Source organism: Pan paniscus, chromosome 2 (assembly GCF_029289425.2).
Source record: "Pan paniscus chromosome 2, NHGRI_mPanPan1-v2.0_pri, whole genome shotgun sequence".
Lineage (NCBI taxonomy): Eukaryota > Metazoa > Chordata > Mammalia > Primates > Hominidae > Pan > Pan paniscus.
The window spans coordinates 57,378,653-57,399,172 of record NC_085926.1 but is presented as its reverse complement, the minus strand read 5'-3'; the positions used below and the strand labels follow the sequence as shown (position 1 = coordinate 57,399,172).

At 38.4% G+C, this 20,520-nt stretch overlaps 1 protein-coding gene across 1 annotated transcript in view; it reads left to right on the top strand.

The window, feature by feature from the left end:
• DNAH12 (dynein axonemal heavy chain 12) overlaps positions 1–20,520 on the top strand; it is a 262,745-nt gene that overhangs the window by 125,192 nt on the left and 117,033 nt on the right. The window contains exons 34-40 of the mRNA XM_055110974.2: positions 1,025–1,108; positions 1,978–2,166; positions 5,646–5,765; positions 9,085–9,273; positions 11,279–11,430; positions 15,222–15,360; positions 16,874–17,040. Of these exons, the coding sequence (XP_054966949.1) occupies positions 1,025–1,108; positions 1,978–2,166; positions 5,646–5,765; positions 9,085–9,273; positions 11,279–11,430; positions 15,222–15,360; positions 16,874–17,040 (1,040 nt within the window). The remainder of the gene's footprint in view (positions 1–1,024; positions 1,109–1,977; positions 2,167–5,645; positions 5,766–9,084; positions 9,274–11,278; positions 11,431–15,221; positions 15,361–16,873; positions 17,041–20,520) is intronic.

Genomic DNA, 20,520 nt, shown 5'->3' with positions numbered 1-20,520 from the left:
TAGATAGGGGAAAAACTGGAACTAAAGTGATGATTGTAAAAGCAGAAAGGAAACACTGAAAACTAAATGTACAAGAATTTAAAAGACTTAGTAATAAAATTAATTTAGGTATCAAGTTAATAATAATTATTAATACTATTAAAAGTTAATGATAATTCCATAGCTGCAAGCCAAAGAGATTGAGGAGATAGGATGGCTTTAATAATAGACAAGACAGAAGTTTGAGGGAAAGGAAGCAGTTGATAAATTCAGTTTTTGACATATTTGATAAAAGAAGAAATGTTTTAGATTAAGAGACCAAGGAGACATAAAAAACTCAATGCATAGTCTTTGATTGAATTTTGCTTTAAATAAATCCATTGAAAAGACATTTCTGGTACAACTGAGGAAATTTGAGTATTGACTGAGTATTAGATGATAATAAATAATTATTCATTTTGTTAGGTGTGATAATGTTATTGTGATTACATAGAAAATATACTTATTTTTTGGAAACATAGGCATTTGAATGTGAAATGCCATGATGTGATGTCTATAATGCTCTTTAAACTGTTTTTTTAAAAAGGTAATGGCAATATGGCAAAATCTTAACATTGATTAAATCTATGAGCTGGGTATAAGAGTACGCATGCTATTTTCTATTTTCTATTTTTTAATTTAATAAAAAGGTCTATGGTCACTTTATAAATTCAGGAGTATTTCACTTAATTTTCTTAATAGCCGATATTTGTATAGGATTTTATAGGTTTTGGACTTTGTCTTATAGTCCCCCTTCCTACAATTCTACAAGAGCACTATTATCCCTGTTTCATAGATGAAGAGACTGAGACTCGGAGATGTTAAGTATTTGCTTAAATACTTAATAATTAACAGGGCTAGACCTAGAATTAAGATTTTCTGGCTTCCATTCTAATTCTTATTCCATTATATCACAGGAGCTACTTTATTTTATACATAGTATAAATTTTTATCTGAGAAACTTGAAATTTTAAAAAATAAACATTTGAAAAATAATTGCTTTTAGCTTTGCCTTATGAGTGGAGAAATCATTCAGATGTCCCCCCAAATGAGCCTCATCTTTGAAACAATGGACCTTTCCCAGGCATCCGTAAGTTCATAATTTAATACAATGGTGGTTTGTTCATTTCTTCATTCTTTAATTTAGCCAATAAGTATTTTTTATTATATGTCAGAAAATGGGTTAGGCACTAGGAATATAAAGATGAATAAGACACAGTGTATGCTTGTTTAGGGAGGATGAGAAGCATGTTAATAATCCCAATACACAGCTACATGTTAGTGCTTTAAGAGTGTGAAGAGGATGGCTGGGCACGGTGGCTCACGCCTGTAATTCCAGCACTTCGGGAGGCTGAGGCGGGCAGATCACCTGAGGTGGGAAGTTCAAGACCAGCCTGACCAACATGGAGAAACCCCATCTCTACTAAAAATACACAATTAGCCAGGCGTGGTGGTGCATGCCTGTAATCCCAGCTACTTGGGAGGCTGAGGCAGGAGAATCGCTTGAACCCAGGAGGTGGAGGTTGCAGTGAGCCGAGATCGTACCATTGCACTCCAGCCTGGGCAACGAGTGAAACTCCGTCTCAAAAAAAAAAAAAAAATGTGTGGAGAGGAGTGAGCATCTGTGAGGAGGATGGATAGAGGAGCACCATGGAAGGTAACTGAGTGTTTGATCTGATTTTGAGGAAGATGTAAGAGTTCTCCAGGGAGATTGGATTTGGAAATCCTAGGCGTTTCCAGATCGAGATAATGTTTAAAGACATGGAGCCTTTACATATCTGGGGAACTGAACTGCAAATAGTTTTCTGTATGGGGAATGTCTAGACTGTGTGAAGCTATGTGAAGCAGATGGGAGCTAGATTATAAAGGATCTTATAAGTCATCCTAAGAAATAGTTGATAATTGCCAGGTGCCACTGGTATAAAAGCAACAGTGCAAAAAGTTGCCTTTTTTCTCTAGCCTGCCACTGTAAGTCGTTGTGGTATGATTTATTTGGAGCCTTCACAGTTAGGATGGGAACCACTTGTGTCTTCTTGGTTGAATTCACTGAAAGGACCTCTGTGTGAACCAGAATATCAAGCTCTTCTGAGAGGACTTTTTGCCTGGTTAATACCACCCTCTTTAAACCAGCGTAAGAAAAAATGCAAGGTAATCCTATAATTCTCTGACCTATTCAAGTTTCTTTGTTTCCATTCAACTTGACTAAGTCTAAAGTCACAGTGGTTGGTAGAATGAATAACTAAAACCAGTTTGTCCTTATGCATTTACTATCCACCGTTGGTTTTATATTGCTTAAGTTATAGCTGCATAACTCAGGGGTTGAATTTATTCCAGCTAAACTATTTGTATACAACCATAGTGTCTAAAATTTTAAAAATTCTAATTACTTTCCATATTTCAAATTATTTTAAATATGTGCCTCTAAAAACTCAATGTATATTTAGTGAGTTTATGAGTTATTTAATATTTAGTATTTTATGAGAAAACTTTACTTATTGTATTAGCTTCCCAGGGCTGTCATAACAAATTGCCACAAACTTGATGGCTAAAGCTACAGCCACGGTGGCTCACTCCTATAATCCCAGCACACTGTGGGAAGCTGAGGTGGGCGGATCACTTGAAGTCAGGAGTTTGAGACTAGTCTGGCCAATATGGTGAAACCCTGTCTCTACTAAAGATATAAAAATTAGCCGGGCATGGTGGTACATGCCTGTAATCCCAGCTACTCGGGAGGCTGAGGCAGGAGAATCACTGGAACCCAGGAGATGGAGGTTGCAGTGAGCCGAGATCACGCCACTGCACTCCGGCCTGGGCAACAGAGCAAGACTCTGTCTCAGAAAATAAAAACCCCCAAAACCAAAAAACACCCAAAAACCAGAAATTGATTCTCTCACAGTTCTGGAGACCAGAAGTCCAAAATCAGGATGTTTGTAGAGGTCTATACTTCCTTGGAAGCTCTAAGGGAGACTCTTTTCTTACCTTGTCCAGATTCTGGTAGCCTCAGGTGTTCCTTGGCTTGTGGCTACATAACTCCAACTTCTTCGATCTTCACATGGCCTTCTTTTTATTTTATTTTATTTTTGAGATGGAGTCTTGCTCTGTCTTGCTCTGTCACCCAGGCTGGAGCGCAGTGGAGCGATCTTAGTTCTCCGCAACCTCTGTCTCCCACGTTGGAGCAATTCTCCTGCCTTAGCCTCCCGAGTAGCTGGGATTACAGGCACATGCCACCACACCCAGCTAATTTTTTTTGTATTTTTAGTAGAGATATGGTTTCTCCATGTTGGCCAGGCTGGTCTCGAACTCCTGACCTCAGTTGATCCACCCACCTTGGCCTCCCAAAGTTCTGGGATTACAGGCATGAGCAACTGCATCCAGCCAATCTTCACATGGCCTTCTACTCCACATGTCTCTCCTCCATGTGACAGTTACAAGGACTTGGATTTAGCACCCACTAGATAATCCAGAATGATGTCTTCCTCCTGAGATTTTTAACTTAATTGCTTCTTCTGAGACCTTTTTCCATATAAGATCACACTTATAGGTTCCTCAGGTTAGAACATGGAAATATCTTTTTGGGGACCATTGTTCAACCATTTCCACCATCTCCTACACACACACACACACACACATTCGCTTCTTACATATAAATAAATATATTGATATACAGAGGGGAAAGAGATACTCAGTTTTATCCTAAAATGTTGTTCTAGGGATAGAAAAAAGTGCCATTTAAAAGAAAAAAATGAGCAATTCCACTTTATGAAGATTCTGTATAGTGTCTTCATAGAGAAAATAGACAAAGTCCCTTACAGTTTTAAAACTCTAATGCTATATATTATAAATAATACAAAATAGGCTTCACCTTTCCACGTAATGAGTAATGGATTTTCTTCTCATAGTTCTTTCTCATCCAGTCAGTCCCCAGATTTTTTTTTTTTTTTTTCTGAGACAGTCTCTCTTTATCTCCCAGGCTGGAGTGCAGTGGCACTCCACCTTTCAGGTTCAAGTGATTCTCGTGCCTCAGCCTCCCAGGTAGCTGGGATTACAGGCACAATTACAGGCGCGCACCACAACACCTGGCTAATTTTTGTATATTTTTTTTTTGTAGAGATGAGGTTTTGCTATGTTGGCCAGGCTGGTCTCGAACTCTTGGCCTCAAGCAATCTGCCCACCTCGGCCTCCCAAAGTGCTGGGATTACAGGCATGAGCCACCTGGTCCAGGCCCCAGGATCTATTGATTTTCCCTTCTTGATAAAATTTATACCTGTTTTCTTTCCATCCCTGTTTCTGCAGCCACCTCCTCGCCCCACCCTTCCCATTATAGTATCTCAATTCTGACCATCATCACTTCCTACCTGAATCAATACCATGCAGCTGCTCTGGTCCAGTCTGTATCCTGCTACAGAATGAAGTTTCCAAAACACAAATCCTTTCTGTTTATTCCTTTATTTAAAACCCTCCCTTGGAACTCTCTTCCTCTTGTAATTAAATCCTTAATACAGCATATAAAAACCTTTTAGGATCTGACTCTTGTCTATTTCTCAAGCCTAATTTTTGGGCATTCCTCCTTCATACCCTATTTTCATATCCTACAGAATCCCCTTAATAATCTGTGTCGGCTCACATCTCCATTTCTTTGTATACATTCCCCTGCCTTGAATATCCTTCCCTTGTTCACCTGGCAAACTTACATTTTCCTTCCAAATTCAGCTCAGCTATTATTACTTCCTCCAGGAAGCCCTCCTTGGTGTATCTCTCTCCCATTTTCCTCCTTGTGCACTCCTCCAATTGTTTATCCCAAGCACTCTAGTAGCCGCCTCCTACCCTGAGACTTTCTCTGTCATATCATTATTACATCATATTATTTTGTCTATTTTAATATCATCCATTTTTAGGGATTCTTTTATTTCCGTATCTCCTAGCTTGCCACATAGGTATAGTATGTTTTTCATAAATGTTTGTTGAATAAATGAATGAATGAATGGCTCTTAGAGACTTCATTTCTGCTATCCTTAGAACACTGTTTATTCTCTTGCAGTAGCTAGTTTTCATTTGTCAGAGAATTTAGAATGTATTATGTGCGATTGTACAATTGTTATGTATAATTGTGTAATATAATATGGGAAACTAAAATATTTGAGAAATGTTTTATCATGCCTACTTAAAGTTTTTAAGTTTAAATATTATAAAGACCTTATGAGGCTAGTTGTGGTGGCTCATGCCTGTCGTCCCAGCACTTTGGGAGGCTGAGGCAGGAGGACTGCCTGAGTCCAGAAGGTTGAGGCTGCACTGAGCTGTGATCACACTACTGCACTCTAGCCTGGGCGACAGAGTGAGAGCCTATCTGGGGAAAAAAAAAATAGCCTGGTGGTGCTCACCTATAGTCCTAACTACTTGAGAGGCTGAGGTAGGAGGATCCCTTAAGCCCAGGAGTTGGAGGCTGCAGTGAGCTATGATTGTGCAACTGGGCTCCAGCCTGGATGACAGAGTGAGACCCCATCTCAAAAACAAAAAAAAAGACCTTATTAAAACCATGTATGCTTTTATCAGTTTTTAAAAATAAAGTGTTTTTCTTATTTTCTAAATAAGATGAAAATTAAGAAAGTTATCTTATTTTCACCTTGCAGGAACTGATTCCTACAAGCAATAGCAACGTGGTTGTATCTCTCACACGCCTCTTTGAAGTGCTACTTTGCAATGTGGTAGAAAATGATCCTACTAGCAAGCACATTCGTGTTTGGATTATGGTTGGTTTTATACTTCATGTAGTTTTTAATTATGAATAAATTATGCTTCTGGTACATGATGTTTATATTGAGAAAGACATGACAAGATCCAAAGCTATTTTTTGGTGAGCATTGAAAGAATAGCTGGAGACACTAAAGTTGCCCTAACACCTGGTATTCTGATAATAAAAAACACTTTAAAGAAATTAAAATGTCACAAGGAACCAAAACTATCTTTTTTTTTTTTTTTTTTTGAGACAGGGCAGAGTGTCACTCTGTCACCCAGGCTGGAGTGCAGTGACGTGATATCAGCTTAATGCAACCTCCACCCCCCACCTCCCCCAGGTTTAAGTGATTCTCCTCCCTCAGCCTCCCGAGTAGCTGAGATTACAGGTGACTGCCACCGCACCTGGCTAATTTTTGTATTTTTAGTAGAGATGGAGTTTCACCATCTTGGCCAGGCTGGTCTTGAACTCCTGACCTCGTGATCCACCCGCATCGGCCTCCCAAAGTGCTGGGATTACTGGCTTGAGCCACCGCGCCTGGCAACTATCCAATTTTTTTTTTTTTTTTTTTTTGAGATGGAATCTTGCCCTGTTGCCCAGGCTGGAGTGCAGTGGTGCGATCTCAGCTCACTGCATCCTCGCCTCCTGGGTTCAAGTGATTCTCCTGCCCCAGCCTCCCGAGTAGCTGGGATTACAGGTGCGCACCACCACACTGAGCTAATTTTTTTTATCTTTAGTAAAGGCAGGGTTTCACCATGTTGGCCAGGCTGGTCTTGAACTCCTGACCTCAGGTGATCCGCCCACCTCGGTCTCCCAAAGTGCTGGGATTACAGTTGTGAGCCACCACGCCCGGTCAACTATCCTATTATGAAAGATTATAATTTGATCAACAATAAAGTGATTTAATATTAAACAAATTTGGACATTAGGTGAATTAATTTTATTAATGTTAAGCCAGCATTTAGGCAACATAAAAGCTAGCTATGAAAGACCAGGAGTAGGCTGGGTGCCGTGGCTCATGCCTGTAATCCCAAAACTTTGGGAGGCCAAGGTGGGCAGATCATTTGAGGTCAGGAGTTCGAGACCAGCCTGGCCAACATGGTGAAACCCCATCCCTACTATAAATACAAAAATTAGCCAGGCGTGGTGGCAGGCGCCTGTAGTCCCAGTTACTCAGGAGGCTGAGGCAGGAGAATTGCTCCGTCTCAAAAAAAAAAAAAAAAAAACCAGGAATAGGCATCCAGCCAGCTAGGTGCAGTGTTGGAGGCAGAATCCATGGAGGCCTCAGGTAGGGAGAAGTCAGTAGTCTTGGTTAGCTAGGCCAGAGGGAATGGCACAAGTAAACAGATTATCAAGAGCCTGAGGAAAGAGGTTTTTAGTGTCTTTTTCCTGGTCTGTGCTGGTTTCCCATGCACTACCTTATTCCTAAATGCATTGATCTCCTCCCTCTCCCCTCACAGCATAGCAGTTCCCTCCCATTGTTTTTCCTTCCATTTGCTGCCCAAAGTATCTGCTGCCTCAGACATCTCACATTCCAGGGTTTCCTGCTAACCAAACCCCTTCCTTTTGTCCTCCTTTTTCACCTTTATATCCTTCCGCTTTAGAAGATATTGAACAGACATGTTTGAAGTATAATTTCTTTATTCCTTTTTCTCCCTAGGTTTGGAACCGCCTTTTACAAAACTAAGTTTTAGCTTTCTTCCATATCTGTGTTACTGTTTATAAAAGTATCATGGGAATAGTTTACCTATATAACCTTCAAGTTTCATTTTTCCTGAACATTTTATTCTGTTGGTAAACCTAAAACCTAAACCTTTCAAGTGGTTCAGAATCACTTCAAGAGAGTTATACAGATTGATATCTAGGTGAAATTTTTCTCTGAATATATATTTACTTTTGGACTTGATAAGGCATGTACCTAGAGTAAAATTCAAAAGGCAAAAGTGGGTTTTCCCCACTTTTCTGTAGCAGTCCCCCAGCCACACTGAAGGCAGCTAATATTGCCGGTGCCCTATATAGAATTCTAGAAGTATTTTATGCACACACTCTTTTACATGTATACATTTTTAAATATATTAGCATACATTGTCTACTGATTTGCATCGTTTCTCTATTGTAATATGTCATTTTCTTATTAGTGCTTATAGAGTGACCTTGTTTTTTAACAGCTGCATGTATTTCAGTGTATTAGCAGAATCCAATTAAGCAGACCATTTCTGAAGAACAATTTGGGTTGCTTTTGATTTTTTGCTATTACAAATAGTGCTGCAGTGAATATTCTTGTACATGTGTCATTTTCACAGGTGGAAATATATTTGAGTATAAACTCCCACAAGAGAAATTCGTAGGTTATTTGGTAAGGACATTTTATTTATTTATTTTTGTTTTAAAAAATATTTTGTAGAGATGGGGTCTTACTATGTTGCCCAGGCTGGTCTCAAATTCCTGGCCTCAAGCAATCCTTCTTCCTTGGCCTTCCAAAGCTCTGGGATTACAGGTGTGAACCACTGTACCCAGCCAGTATGGGTATTTAAAATTTTGTTAGAGGCCGGGCGCGGTGTCTCACACCTGTAATCCCAGCACTTTGGGAGGCTGAGGCGGGCAGATCATGGGGTTAGGAGATTGAGACCATCCTCGCTAACATGGTGAAACCCCGTGGTGGTGGGTGCCTGTAGTCCCAGCTACTCGGGAGGCTGAGGAGGGAGAATAGCTTGAACCCGGGAAGTAGAGGTTGCAGTGAGCTGAGATCGCACCACTGCACTCCAGCCTGGGTGAGAGAGTGAGACTGTCTCAAAAAAGAAAAAAAAAATTTTTTTTGATAGATATTGGGCCAGGCACGGTAGCTTATGCCTGTAATCCTAGCACTCTAGGAGGCTGTGGCAGGTAGATTGCTGAGTCTAGGAGTTCAAGACCAGCCTGGGTAACATAGCAAAACCCCGTCTATACTTAAAAAGCGAAAACAAAAAATTAGTCAGGCTTTGTGGTGTACCCTGGTAGTCCCAGCTACTTGGGAGGCTGAGACACAAGAATCACCTGAACTGGGGAGGTTGAGGTTGCAGTGAGTTGAGTTGGTACCACTGTACTCCAGCCTGGGCAACCAGAGAGAGGTGCTGTCTCAAAAAAAAAAAAAAAAAAAAAAGACATGCAAACATTTTGATAAAAATTGTCAGAGAAATGACTATGTGGCTTAGCAGTGCTCCATTCTACTTTATTTACACTTATGACCTTGTTCAAGTAAGTTGAGCATGTCCTAATATATTGAATTTTGGTTAATGTTTCTCCTAAAATGCCTTTTAAAATAATTGCTATAAGTTAAATTTTTTCTCCACCAACAGGCTTGCTTTATATTCTCTTTGATTTGGTCGATTGGAGGAAGTTGTGATACAGATGGCCGTCGTGTTTTTGATACTTTCATACGATTAATCATACTGGGAAAAGATAATGAAAACCCAGTGCCAGATTCTGTGGGTAAATGGGAATGCCCATTTGATGAAAAAGGCCTGGTCTATGACTACATGTATGAGGTATGACATAAAAAGCTTGTTATGGTAAGATAAAACACAAAGGCTTAGGCCAGCAGACAAAGCTCCTGGGTTTTCATCCTAGAGTTATTTTGACTCTTGCGGTGAGCTTTTTAAGCTCCCTTCTTTTAGTTTCACCTCCCATAACTTATTGGCTGTATAAATAAATTTGCTTTAATAATATTTTTATAATTTCACATTTAAATTAAATTTATTTTTCCATTTTATTAAATAATTCCCCAAAGCATTTTTTAAACAGCAAGTATTTGAATAATTATTTGATTCATACAAATTTTATTTCATCCCCCATAAGATCTAGATAGAGCATTAGTTATAATTTCACTTAAATCTCAAGTTTTATGATAAGGAAGTAAACCTAAAAAGATTAATGGCTAGCAGAGCCAGAACTTGACTCAAGTTCTCCTGACTGACAGTGCAGGACCCTTTCTCCAAAACCATGCTAACACAGAATTTTAAGAATCTGGCCAGAAAGAGAGTTTCATCCTCGTTAGCCATAGCGGGAAGTCAATAAAGTAATCTCTAAAAGTGAAAAAAGAGGTGGTAACACAAGCATATTCTTTTATTTCTTTCTTTCTTTCTTTTTTTTTTTTTTTTTGAGACGGAGTCTCGCTCTATTGTCTAGGCTGAAGTGCAGTGGTGCAATCTCGGCTCACTGCAAGCTCCGCCTCCCGGGTTCAAGTCATTGTCCTGCCTCAGCCTCCCGAGTAGCTGGGACTACAGGTGCCCGCCACCACGCCTGGCTGATTTTTTGCATTTTTAGTAGAGACGGGGTTTCACCGTGTTAGCCAGGATGGTCTCGGTCTCCTGACCTCGTGATCCACCCGCCTCAGCCTCCCAAAGTGCTAGTATTACAGGCGTGAGCCACTGCGCCCGGCCCACAAGCATATTGTTTAAGAATCGAAAATAAATACCAAACTATCCAGCTTAGAGAAGGTAAAGGTCTCTAGGAAAGGGAAAGTGACAGTAGGGAAATGCTGTTTTTCTTAACCTTGTAAATCTTTTGACTGTAAAATATGTACATATATAATGTTGATAAAAATAAAAGCTAAAACTTAAAAAAATACAAATATGAATTACTAAAGAAACATTCACCCAAACTTACAAAGTTACCACAATTCAAACATGTAACATATACGTGTACAATTTGCTGGAAAATAGGAAAAGATTGTGAGATTCCAGCCACATCTCTGGAATAGGGTCCTAGGGGGCTACTTTGGCAGGTATTAAAACTTTTTTTACTTAATAGTGGAAGGGCTGGGGGTCTCCAGGGAGGGGTCAAAACAACCTGCAGAAGAAGATAATGGTTGGGGGTGGAGTGAAGATTGGGAGGCACTCAGGGGTGTCAGGACAGCAGTTATTTAGCCACTGATTCAGAAGAATTTCAGTATCATAACAATTAATACAGCTATGCTGATATATATCCTGGTTGTTTCAGCCTGGATCAAAATGCCAAAGAGAATAATGTTAGAGAAACAAATATAGTGGTTTTATATGATATTTTATTTTTAGTTAGATTATTGCCCATTTATTTTAAAATATAAAAAAGTAAAGCCAAAACCCAGGAAATTGTGACTTGAAGTACATTAGAGTGGCTTTCAAATAAATACTCAATGTATGCAAAGGGACATCTTGAAGGCATTTGGGGAATATTGGAGTGTTAAGAAGACATAAAGGCAAAAGTATCTGAAATGTTAGATATGTTGAATATGTGATAACAAAAGTTACATTATATTTTTCAGGTTATTAAAAAGGAAAATTGAAAAAATATATATTTTTTAAATTGGTGTTTTCATGAATGCTTATTTTATTAATCTGCTTATGACTTAAAATATGCTATATGTGTTCTTTTATGTGAATGTAATATTTCATTAAAAGGGGGAAGACTAAGGTTTTTAAAAGCTAATATAATAGTATACATGTTGAAAAGAGCCTTTCAGATACAGCAAGTACATGGTTTTAATATTTTAAAACTTATATTTTCTTGTAGTTGAAAAACAAAGGTCGCTGGGTCCATTGGAATGAATTAATTAAAAATACTAATTTAGGAGATAAACAAATCAAGATTCAAGATATCATAGTCCCTACGATGGACACAATTAGATATACGTTTCTAATGGATTTGAGTATTACCTATGCAAAGTAAGGAACTCTGCTATAAAAAAGCATTTTGAATGTAAAAGTACCATTTTAATAGGATTATGGCAATTTTTGAAGTATTTGAGATCATCCTTTTTCAGATAACTGAAATCCTGGGGGATTTGTTGGCATGTTGAAAGTGACATCTGTTGCTATTGGCAAACCTGGAATACACATTTCCCATTGCCCACTCCAAAGCCCTTGCCATCATACTTTGCTGCCTCATAAGTTGCCTTACATTTTTGATTTGTAACAGCACACTGAAAGTCTGCTGCTGTGTTACTGTTAAAAAGGTATGCAGTCTAATTAAAGATTCAGCATACTCCTGAGACATCAAAGTAACCATGATCCACATTCTCCTATTACATTTAGCATTTTTCACCTATGTCCTATGCCAGTTCTGGATTCCATAACTTAAGATGAATATTAAAAACTCAGAAGAGTCCATCAAAAGTAAAGACACATGAAACTGATCAAAAGCCTAGATGTGTACTGTTTGCATATCCATACCAACTTTCTTAATAACATTTAATAGTATTTTTCTTTTAAAACACTAGGTATAATTTACCATTCATACTATTTAAACTAGACAAGTTTATATAATCATAAATGTCATTTTTTTGATAAAGAACCTGTTCCTGAATGCATTCTGTGACCAATTTTATCTCGTTTAAAAAAACAAAAAAACAGGAGAAATAGCTTATGAGGGAAAATTAGTTTACCCCTATTTTGTGTCCGTAGTTGCATTTTTGCATTTAGAAGCTAAGCAAGGAAGACAATTGCCAATTCTGTGACATTTCTAGTATAGCAGTTCTTTTTTTTTTTTTTTTTTTTTTTTTGAGACAGGGTCTCACTCTGTCACCCAGGCTGGACTACAGTGGTGCAATCACGGCTCACTGCAGTCTTGACTTCCCAGGCTCTAGCGATCCTCCCACCTCAGCCTCTCAAGTAGCTGGGACTACAAGCACGCACCACTATGCCTGGCTTTTTTTTTTTTTGTAGAGACAGGTTGCCCAGACTCATCTTGAACACCTGAGCTCAAGCAATCCACCTGCCTCAGCCTCTCAAAGTGCTAGGATTACACCGTGCCTGGCAATAACAGTTCTTTTGTGCCAAGAACCATTTGTCAGAATAATACTTTTAAATAAGTACAAATAGAATTATAAAGTAAACCATATATATATTTATTTATTTGTTTATTTATTTCAGACAAGTCGCTTGCGCTCTGTCTCCCAGGCTGGAATGCAGTGGCGTGATCTCTGCTCACTGCAACCTCTGCCTCCTGGGTTCAAGCACTTCTCCTACCTCAGCCTCCTGAGTAGCTGGGATTACAGGCACCTGCCACCACGCCAGGCTAATTTTTTGTATTTTTAGTAGAGTCGGGGGTTCACCATATTGGCCAGGCTGGTCTTGAACTCCTGGCCTCAAATGATCCACCCACCTTGGCCTCCCAAAGTGCTGGGATTACAGGCTTGAGCCACCGTGCCCAGCCTGTTTTTTTCTTTTTATATCGAAATACATTTATGAAAATATTGAACATATTTGGGCCATAGTAGTAATATATATATGTTTCTTTATTAACACATTAAATAACAAGATCTGTCAGTGGATCTGATGACTATAATGCCTTTGAAGAAGGAATGGGCATGAGTGATATTTTTGAGATACTGTAACAACTGTAATGTGTAGGATAATAGCTATGATTTCTACTGGTGACAAAGACACAGGTACTATTCATACAATTGCTACATTTTAGAGGATAGCAAAAAGTAAAGGTATAATATTTTTGTCATTCAAGTTCACAGATTTTCTGAATTCTATGAATGTTTTTAGTTGGCTCATGGACCCCAAGTTAAGAACAGAAATTTATTAATACTATTTTAATAAATAAATTTTCATAGGGCTAGTGTTACTCAGACTGGAACATGTAGATGAATTCTCAGGGGTCACTCTGTTTCTAAAAGAACTTTAATTTTGTGTTCATATTTCAGTAATGATTTTCAAAATTAATACTAGCATAGTGTGGCTCACTTAGATGACCCCTTAGAACTGAATATGGCTATTACTCAGTTTCAGTGCTGGCCTTTGTGTTTGTCTTTTTTTAAATTTTTTTTTAGAAGGTGTTTCACTCTTCTTGCCTAGGCTGGAGTGCAATGGCACAATCTCAGCTCACCACAACCTCTGCCTCCCGGGTTCAAGCGATTCTCCTGCCTTAGCCTCCCAAGTAGCTGGGATTACAGGCATTCGCCACCATGCCCAGTTAATTTTGTATTTTTAATAGAGATGGGGTTTCTACATGTTGGTCAGGCTGGTCTCGAACTCCTGACCTCAGGTAATCCGCCTGCCTCGGCCTCCCAAAGTGCTGGGATTACAGGTGTGTGCCACCGTGCCCGGCCTGTGTTTGTCTTTATGTATTGTGTAGTAACAAGTTATCATTCAAAATGATAGTATTTTATTTTTAATGCAGCATTTCTCAAACAGGGATTCTCCAGAGTTTTGTGAACGTAAACTCATATGATTACTTTTCCCCTTAAAATTAGTTATGATCATTTAAGAATGGGAAACCTTGCTTGAATTCCCCGTTCACTGAATGGGGAATTCCTTAGAGTTTGCTTTTAGACAAATATTTTCAGTTAGTAATTGAATTGATTTAAAAATGCTATTAACAGTATACATATACATAACTGTTAGCTTTAGAATTGACTGTCATTCCATCTCTCACAAAACCTTTGGCTATTGAGATCACTGGGAAACAGCCTACAGCTAGCTATCTTATTGTCATCCTCTTGTTATTCACATGCTGCCCCCATGTCTGTACCCTAAAAGTACAAATACAGCTCTTTTCTGAGGAGACAGACTTTGACTTTCTGCTCTGAAAAGTTAAGCCTATTATTACTTGTTTCATAAGTGTTTTATATATAGCGATATTACATCTATTCAAATAATAGTTTATTACTATTAAAGTATCTACAAGGCCGGGCCCAGTGGCTCCTGTCTGTAATCCCAGTGCTTTGGGAGGCTGGGACAAGAGGATCACTTGAGACCAAGAGTTTGAGACCAGCATGGGCAACATAGCCAGGCCCTGTCTCTTTAAAATGTTAAAAGTAAAAAAATTAGCTTGGTGTGGTGGCATGCCACCTGTAGTCCTAGTTACTTGGGAAGCTGAGGCAGGAGGATCATTTGAGCCCAGAAGTTCAAGGCTGCAGTGAGCTATGATTGTGCCACTTCATTCCAGACTGGGTGACAGAGTGAGACCTTATCTCAAAAAATAAAAGTAGATCAGGCTTGGTGGCTCATGCCTGTAATCCCAGCACTTTGGGAGGCCGAGGCAGGTGGATTACTTGAGGTCAGGAGTTCAAGACCAGCCTGGCCAACACGGTGAAACCCGTCTCTACTAAAAATACAAAAATTAGCCGGGTGTGGTGGTGCACGCCTGTAGTCCCAGCTACTTGGGAGGCTGAGGCAGGGGGATTGCTTGAACCTGGGAGGTGGAGGTTGCAGTGAGCCAAGATCACGCCACTGCCCTCCAGCCTGGGGAACTAAGTGAGACTCTGTCTCAAAAAAAAAAAAAAAAGAATAAAAAATAAAAAGACACAAAGTCTCTGCAATGTTATGCAAAAATATATGCCAATCATTACTTTTATCTGTCTTTCATGAAATAACTATAGGTAAAAATGAGTTTTTAATGAAGATGATTTGATTCTTATGTACGCTTTTAACTACCGCCTCCTTTAGTAGAAATGTATTCTGACTTTTTTTCCATTTTGAATAATATATTCATTGTTTTCATTAAGGCCACTCCTTTTTGTGGGTCCAACGGGTACAGGAAAATCTGTGTATGTGAAGGATAAGCTAATGAATCACTTGGAAAAGGACCAGTACTTTCCTTTTTATATTAACTTATCTGCACGGACCAGCGCCAATCAGGTTCAGGTTAGTTTAAAGACAGAAATGGGGGTCTATCATTAATTTTTTTGTCTTATTTGCTCAGTGTTTAAAATTGTACATTAAATAAGCAACTGTGTAAATCTATGAATTTAAAACTTTCAAATGTGGGGAGTTACAAGTTTTTGGAATTAATGATACAAGTTTCAGAGAACATTTTTACATTAATAGTGGGTTATTGAGCTTTATCACCTGTTTTTTTTTTAAGCCTGAGAAGAAGCAACGATTTCTTAACTGGTAAAGGGAGTATAAAAGACACACACACACTCATACACACACAAACACACACATAGGGTGGGGCAGGGGTGGGGAGACCCAGGGAGAAATGAGAGAACTTTGAATTGTTCTCTCAAGACCCTCCTGGATGGTCATTAGGGGCATTTGCTGCTCCCTGGACCTTTCAAACCATGGGTCTGTGACAGGAACCACTTGAGTGCATCCTACCCTTTGCCCTCAAATGTGTCAAGGTGAAACTGACCTTGACACATTTCATGAAACTGTTTCTAATTGCCGTTTTTATCATCCATTCCCAAATTTATACCTATCCATTCTCTACTGGCCTCATTTCTTTTGTTTTAAGTCTATGTTCTTCACTGAACTTCAAAATCTTACAAATTTAGAACTCCTTTACTGTGGAGCTTTATTTGAATGAAAATAATTTTGGTTTATTTTTCCAATGGACAAGTGAGTTCCCAAAGTATTAGAACTATAAGAAAACATCCACATTTATTTTAGCTATAAAAAGCTGCCAAATGTAAAGATTAATGCATTTAAATTTAAGTAAGTTAAAATTAATAGATACATTGTTGAGTACAGATGGACACAAAGAAGGGAATAACAGAAATCGGGGCCTCCTTGAGAGTGGAGCGGGGGAGGAGGGTGAGGATTGAAAAACTGCCTATTGGGTACTATGCTTATTACCTGAGTGATGAAATAATCTGTACACCAAACCCTCACAACACACAATTACCCATATAACCTGCATGTGTACTCCCTGAATCTAAAATAAAGTTGGAAAGAAAAATTATTCAGTGAAGAAAAAAATAAAAATATGTTGGTTATCCAGTGAGGAAAATATTGTAGAAATTTCGGTGACATTTGTAGAAATGTTGTAGAAACATGCATATACTATACAAAGATAATACATAAATATACGTGTGTAACAATTGTGAGTGCATAGGATTTCAACAAATGTTTGAATGATGTTGATTGTGAAGTTTAGTATCACCCTAAATATGAATAAATAAAAATAAACACACACATAATGCTGCTTGGTATGATTTCCCTACAGAAACTTAAACTTTTTTTTTCTGGTGTTAAATATGGTATTTTATGTTAAGTTAATCATTGATAAATTAAGCAAATAGTAATTGTTACTGGTAAAAATCCCATGGATTCTGGCAAAATGGGTTGTTTTACTTGTTGATACTGATTTAATAGAAGTATGATAAATCCCTAATTCAATTATAGGTAAATATACCATTCTTCCTTTATATTTTAGAACATTATCATGGCTAGATTGGATAAAAGACGCAAAGGAGTCTTTGGACCACCTATGGGAAAGAAGTGTATAATTTTTATAGATGATATGAATATGCCTGCATTGGAGAAGTATGGAGCTCAACCACCTATTGAATTATTACGACAATTTTTTGACTGTGGACATTGGTAACTATTTAATTCGAAAAGTTATGCTGAAGTTATACCTCAGTTTTTATTTTAGGTTTTTAAAGTAAAATAATACATTTTTCAAGATATTTAGGGAAAAGAATGGTTGCTCAGATTTTCCTATACATGAAGCCTCTCTAATATCTTTCGAAAAGACTATTTTAAATTAGGAGGAAGGTACAGAGATTTCCTGTATACTCCTTGCCCCCCCGACACATGCATAGCCTCCTCAATCTCAACATCCACACCAAATTGGCACATTTGTTACAATTGATAAGCCTACGTTGGTATATCACAATCACCCAAAGTCCATAGTTTACTTTAGGGTTTGCTTTATGTGTTGTACATGCTATGGGTTTGGAGAAATGTATATGATACGTGTCCATCATTATAATATCATACAGAGTATTTTCACTGCTGTAAAGATCCTCTGTGTTCTCTTTTCATTCCTCCCCCAACTTCAGCCCCTTTGTAAGAGATCCATTAATCTCTTACTCTCTCTATAGTTTAGCCATTTTCAGAATGTCATATAGTTGGAATAATACAGTATATAGCCTTTTCAGATTAGCTTCTTTCATTTAGTAATTTGCATTTGAGTTTCATTCATATCTTCTCATGGCTTGATAGCTCATTTCTTTTTAGCACTGAGTAACATTCAGTTGTCTGGTTAACCACAATTAACTAATCCATTAACCTACTGAAGGACATCTTGGTTGCTTCCAAGTTTTCAACAATTATGAATAAAGTTGCTCTAAACATTTGTGCATAGGTTTTACATGGACATAAGTTGTCAACTTCTTTGAGTAAATACCAAGGAACACAATTGCTGAACAATATGGTAAGAATACGTTTAGTTTTGTAAGAAACCACCAAACTACCTTCCAAAATAACCGTACCATTTTGCATTCCCATCAGGAATGAATGAGAGTTAGTGTTGCTCCACGTCTTCTCCGGCATTTGGTATTGTCAGTGTTCTAGATTTTGGCCATTCTAATGAGTGTGTGGTGGTATTTCATTGTTTTAATTTGCATTTCCCTGATGACATATGGTAAGAAGCATCTTTTAATATGTTTATTTGCCCTCTCTGTATCTTACTTGGTGAGGTGTCTGTTAGGGTCTTTGGCCATTTTTAAATTGGGTTGTTTGCTTTCCTATCATTTAGTTTTAAGAGTTCTTTGTATATTTTGGATAATAGTCCTTTATCAGATGTGTCATTTGCAATTATTTTCTCCAAGTCAGGCCTGTCTTCTCATTCTCTTGACATTGTCTTTGGCAGAGCAGAAGTTGTTAATTTTAATGAAGTCCAGTTTCTCAACCAATCTGTTGGTGTTGTGTCTGGAAAAGTCATTGCCATACCCAAGTTCAACTAGGTTTACTCCTTTGCTATCTCCTAGGAGTTTTATAGTATTGCATTTAATATTTAGGCCTGTGATCCATTTTTAGTTAATTGTTGTAAAGGGTGTAAAATTGTGTATAGGTCAGTTTTTTACATGTGTATGTCCAGTTGTTTAACAATATTTGTCTTTTGCTAAAAGACAGGGGTCTTGCTATGTTGTCAAGGCTGTTCTCAAAATTCTAGCTTAAAGCAATCCATCTGCCTCAGCCTCCTAGGTAGCTGAGATTATAGGTATGAGCCACTGTGCCCAGCAACATTCCTTGAAAAGACTATCTTTGCTCCATAATATTGCCTTTGCTCCTTTGTCAAAGATCAGGTGACTGTATTTATTGGGTCTATTTCTGGGCTCTCTATTCTGTTCCATTGACCTATTTGTCTGTTCTGCCAGTACCAGATTGTCTTGACTACTGTAGTTTTATAGTAAGCCTTAAAGTTGGGTAGTGTCAGTCCTCTGACTTTGTTCTTCTCTTTCAATAGTGTTGACTAATCTGGGCCTTTGGCCTCTCCATATCAACTTCAGAATCAGTTTCTCAATATCCAAAAAATAACTTGCTGGGATTTAGATTGGGATTGCATTGAATCTACATGTCAAGTTTGGAAGGACTGTCATCTTCATAATATTGTTTTCCTATCCATGAACATGGAATACCTCTTTTTATTTAGTACTTCGATTTAGTTCTTCAGGGTTTTACAGTTTTCCTCATATAGATCTTCTATATATTTTGTTAGATATATCCCTAAGTATTTCATTGGGGGTGGGTGCTAATGTAAATGGTGTTGTACTTTTCTTTGTTTCTTTTTTTTTTTTTTTTTGAGACAGTGTCTTGCTCTGTCACCCAGGCTGGAGTGCAGTGGCATGATCTCGGCTCACTACAACCTCTGCCTCTGGGTTCAAGAGATTCTCCTGCCTCAGCCTCCCAAGTAGCTGGGATTACAGGCATGTGCCACCATGCCCAACTAATTTTTGTGTTTTTAGTAGAGACAGGTTTTCACTATGTTGGCTAGGCTGGTCTTGAACTCCTGACCTCAAGTGATCCACCTTCCTCGGCCTCCCAAAATGCTGGGATTACAGGCATGAGCCACTGTGCCTGGCCCAGGTGTTGTACTTTTAATTTCAAATTCTACTTGTTTATTACTGGTATGTAAAAAGGTGATTGACTTTTACATGGTAACTCTTTACAAGCTTGCTATAATCACTTATTAGTTCCAGGAGTTTTTTGTAGTTCTTTCAGATTTTCTTTATAGATCATCATGTTATCTGCAAACAAGGACAGTTTCATTTCTTTCTTCCCAGTTGGTATACCTTTTTTTTCATCTTATTGCTAGCCCTTAGTATGATGTTGAAAAGAAGTCATGAGAGGGGACATTTTTATCTTGTTCCTGATGTTAGTGGGAAAGCTTGGAGATTCTCACCATTAAGTATGATGTTAGCTGTAGGGTTTTTGTAGATATTCCTTACCAAGTTGAGGAAGTTACCTTTATTCCTAGTTTACTGAGACGTTTTTGGCTTTTTTTTTTTTTTTTGCCTTTATTTGAGACAAAGTCTTGCTCTGTCACTCAGGCTGGAGTGTAGTAGCGTGATCTTGGCTCACTACAACCTCCGCCTCCCAGGTTCAAGTGATTCTTATGCCCTAGCCTCCCAAGTAGCTGGGACTACAGGTACACACCACCACACCCGGCTAATTTTTGTATTTTTAGTAGAGACGGTTTTGCCATGTTGGCCAGGCTGGTCTTAATCTCCTGACCTCAAGTGATCCACCACCTTGGCCTCCTAAAGCACTGGGATTACAGGTATGAGCCACCACGCCCGGCCTGGAGGATTATTAATTGGCCTAACTTCCATACTGTTTATCTCAAGGAATAGGAAGGTCTGAGAAGAGGGAGAGAGATGGGGAACAGCCAGTCAGTGGAACAGTCAGAACACACACAATATTTATCAGTTAAGGTTTTCTTCTTATGTAGGTCAATTCATGGTGCTCCAAAACAATTACAATAGTAACATCAAAGATCGCAAATCACCATACCAGATATAAAAAAAATGGAAAAGTTTGAAATATTGCAAATATTACCAAAATGTGACACAG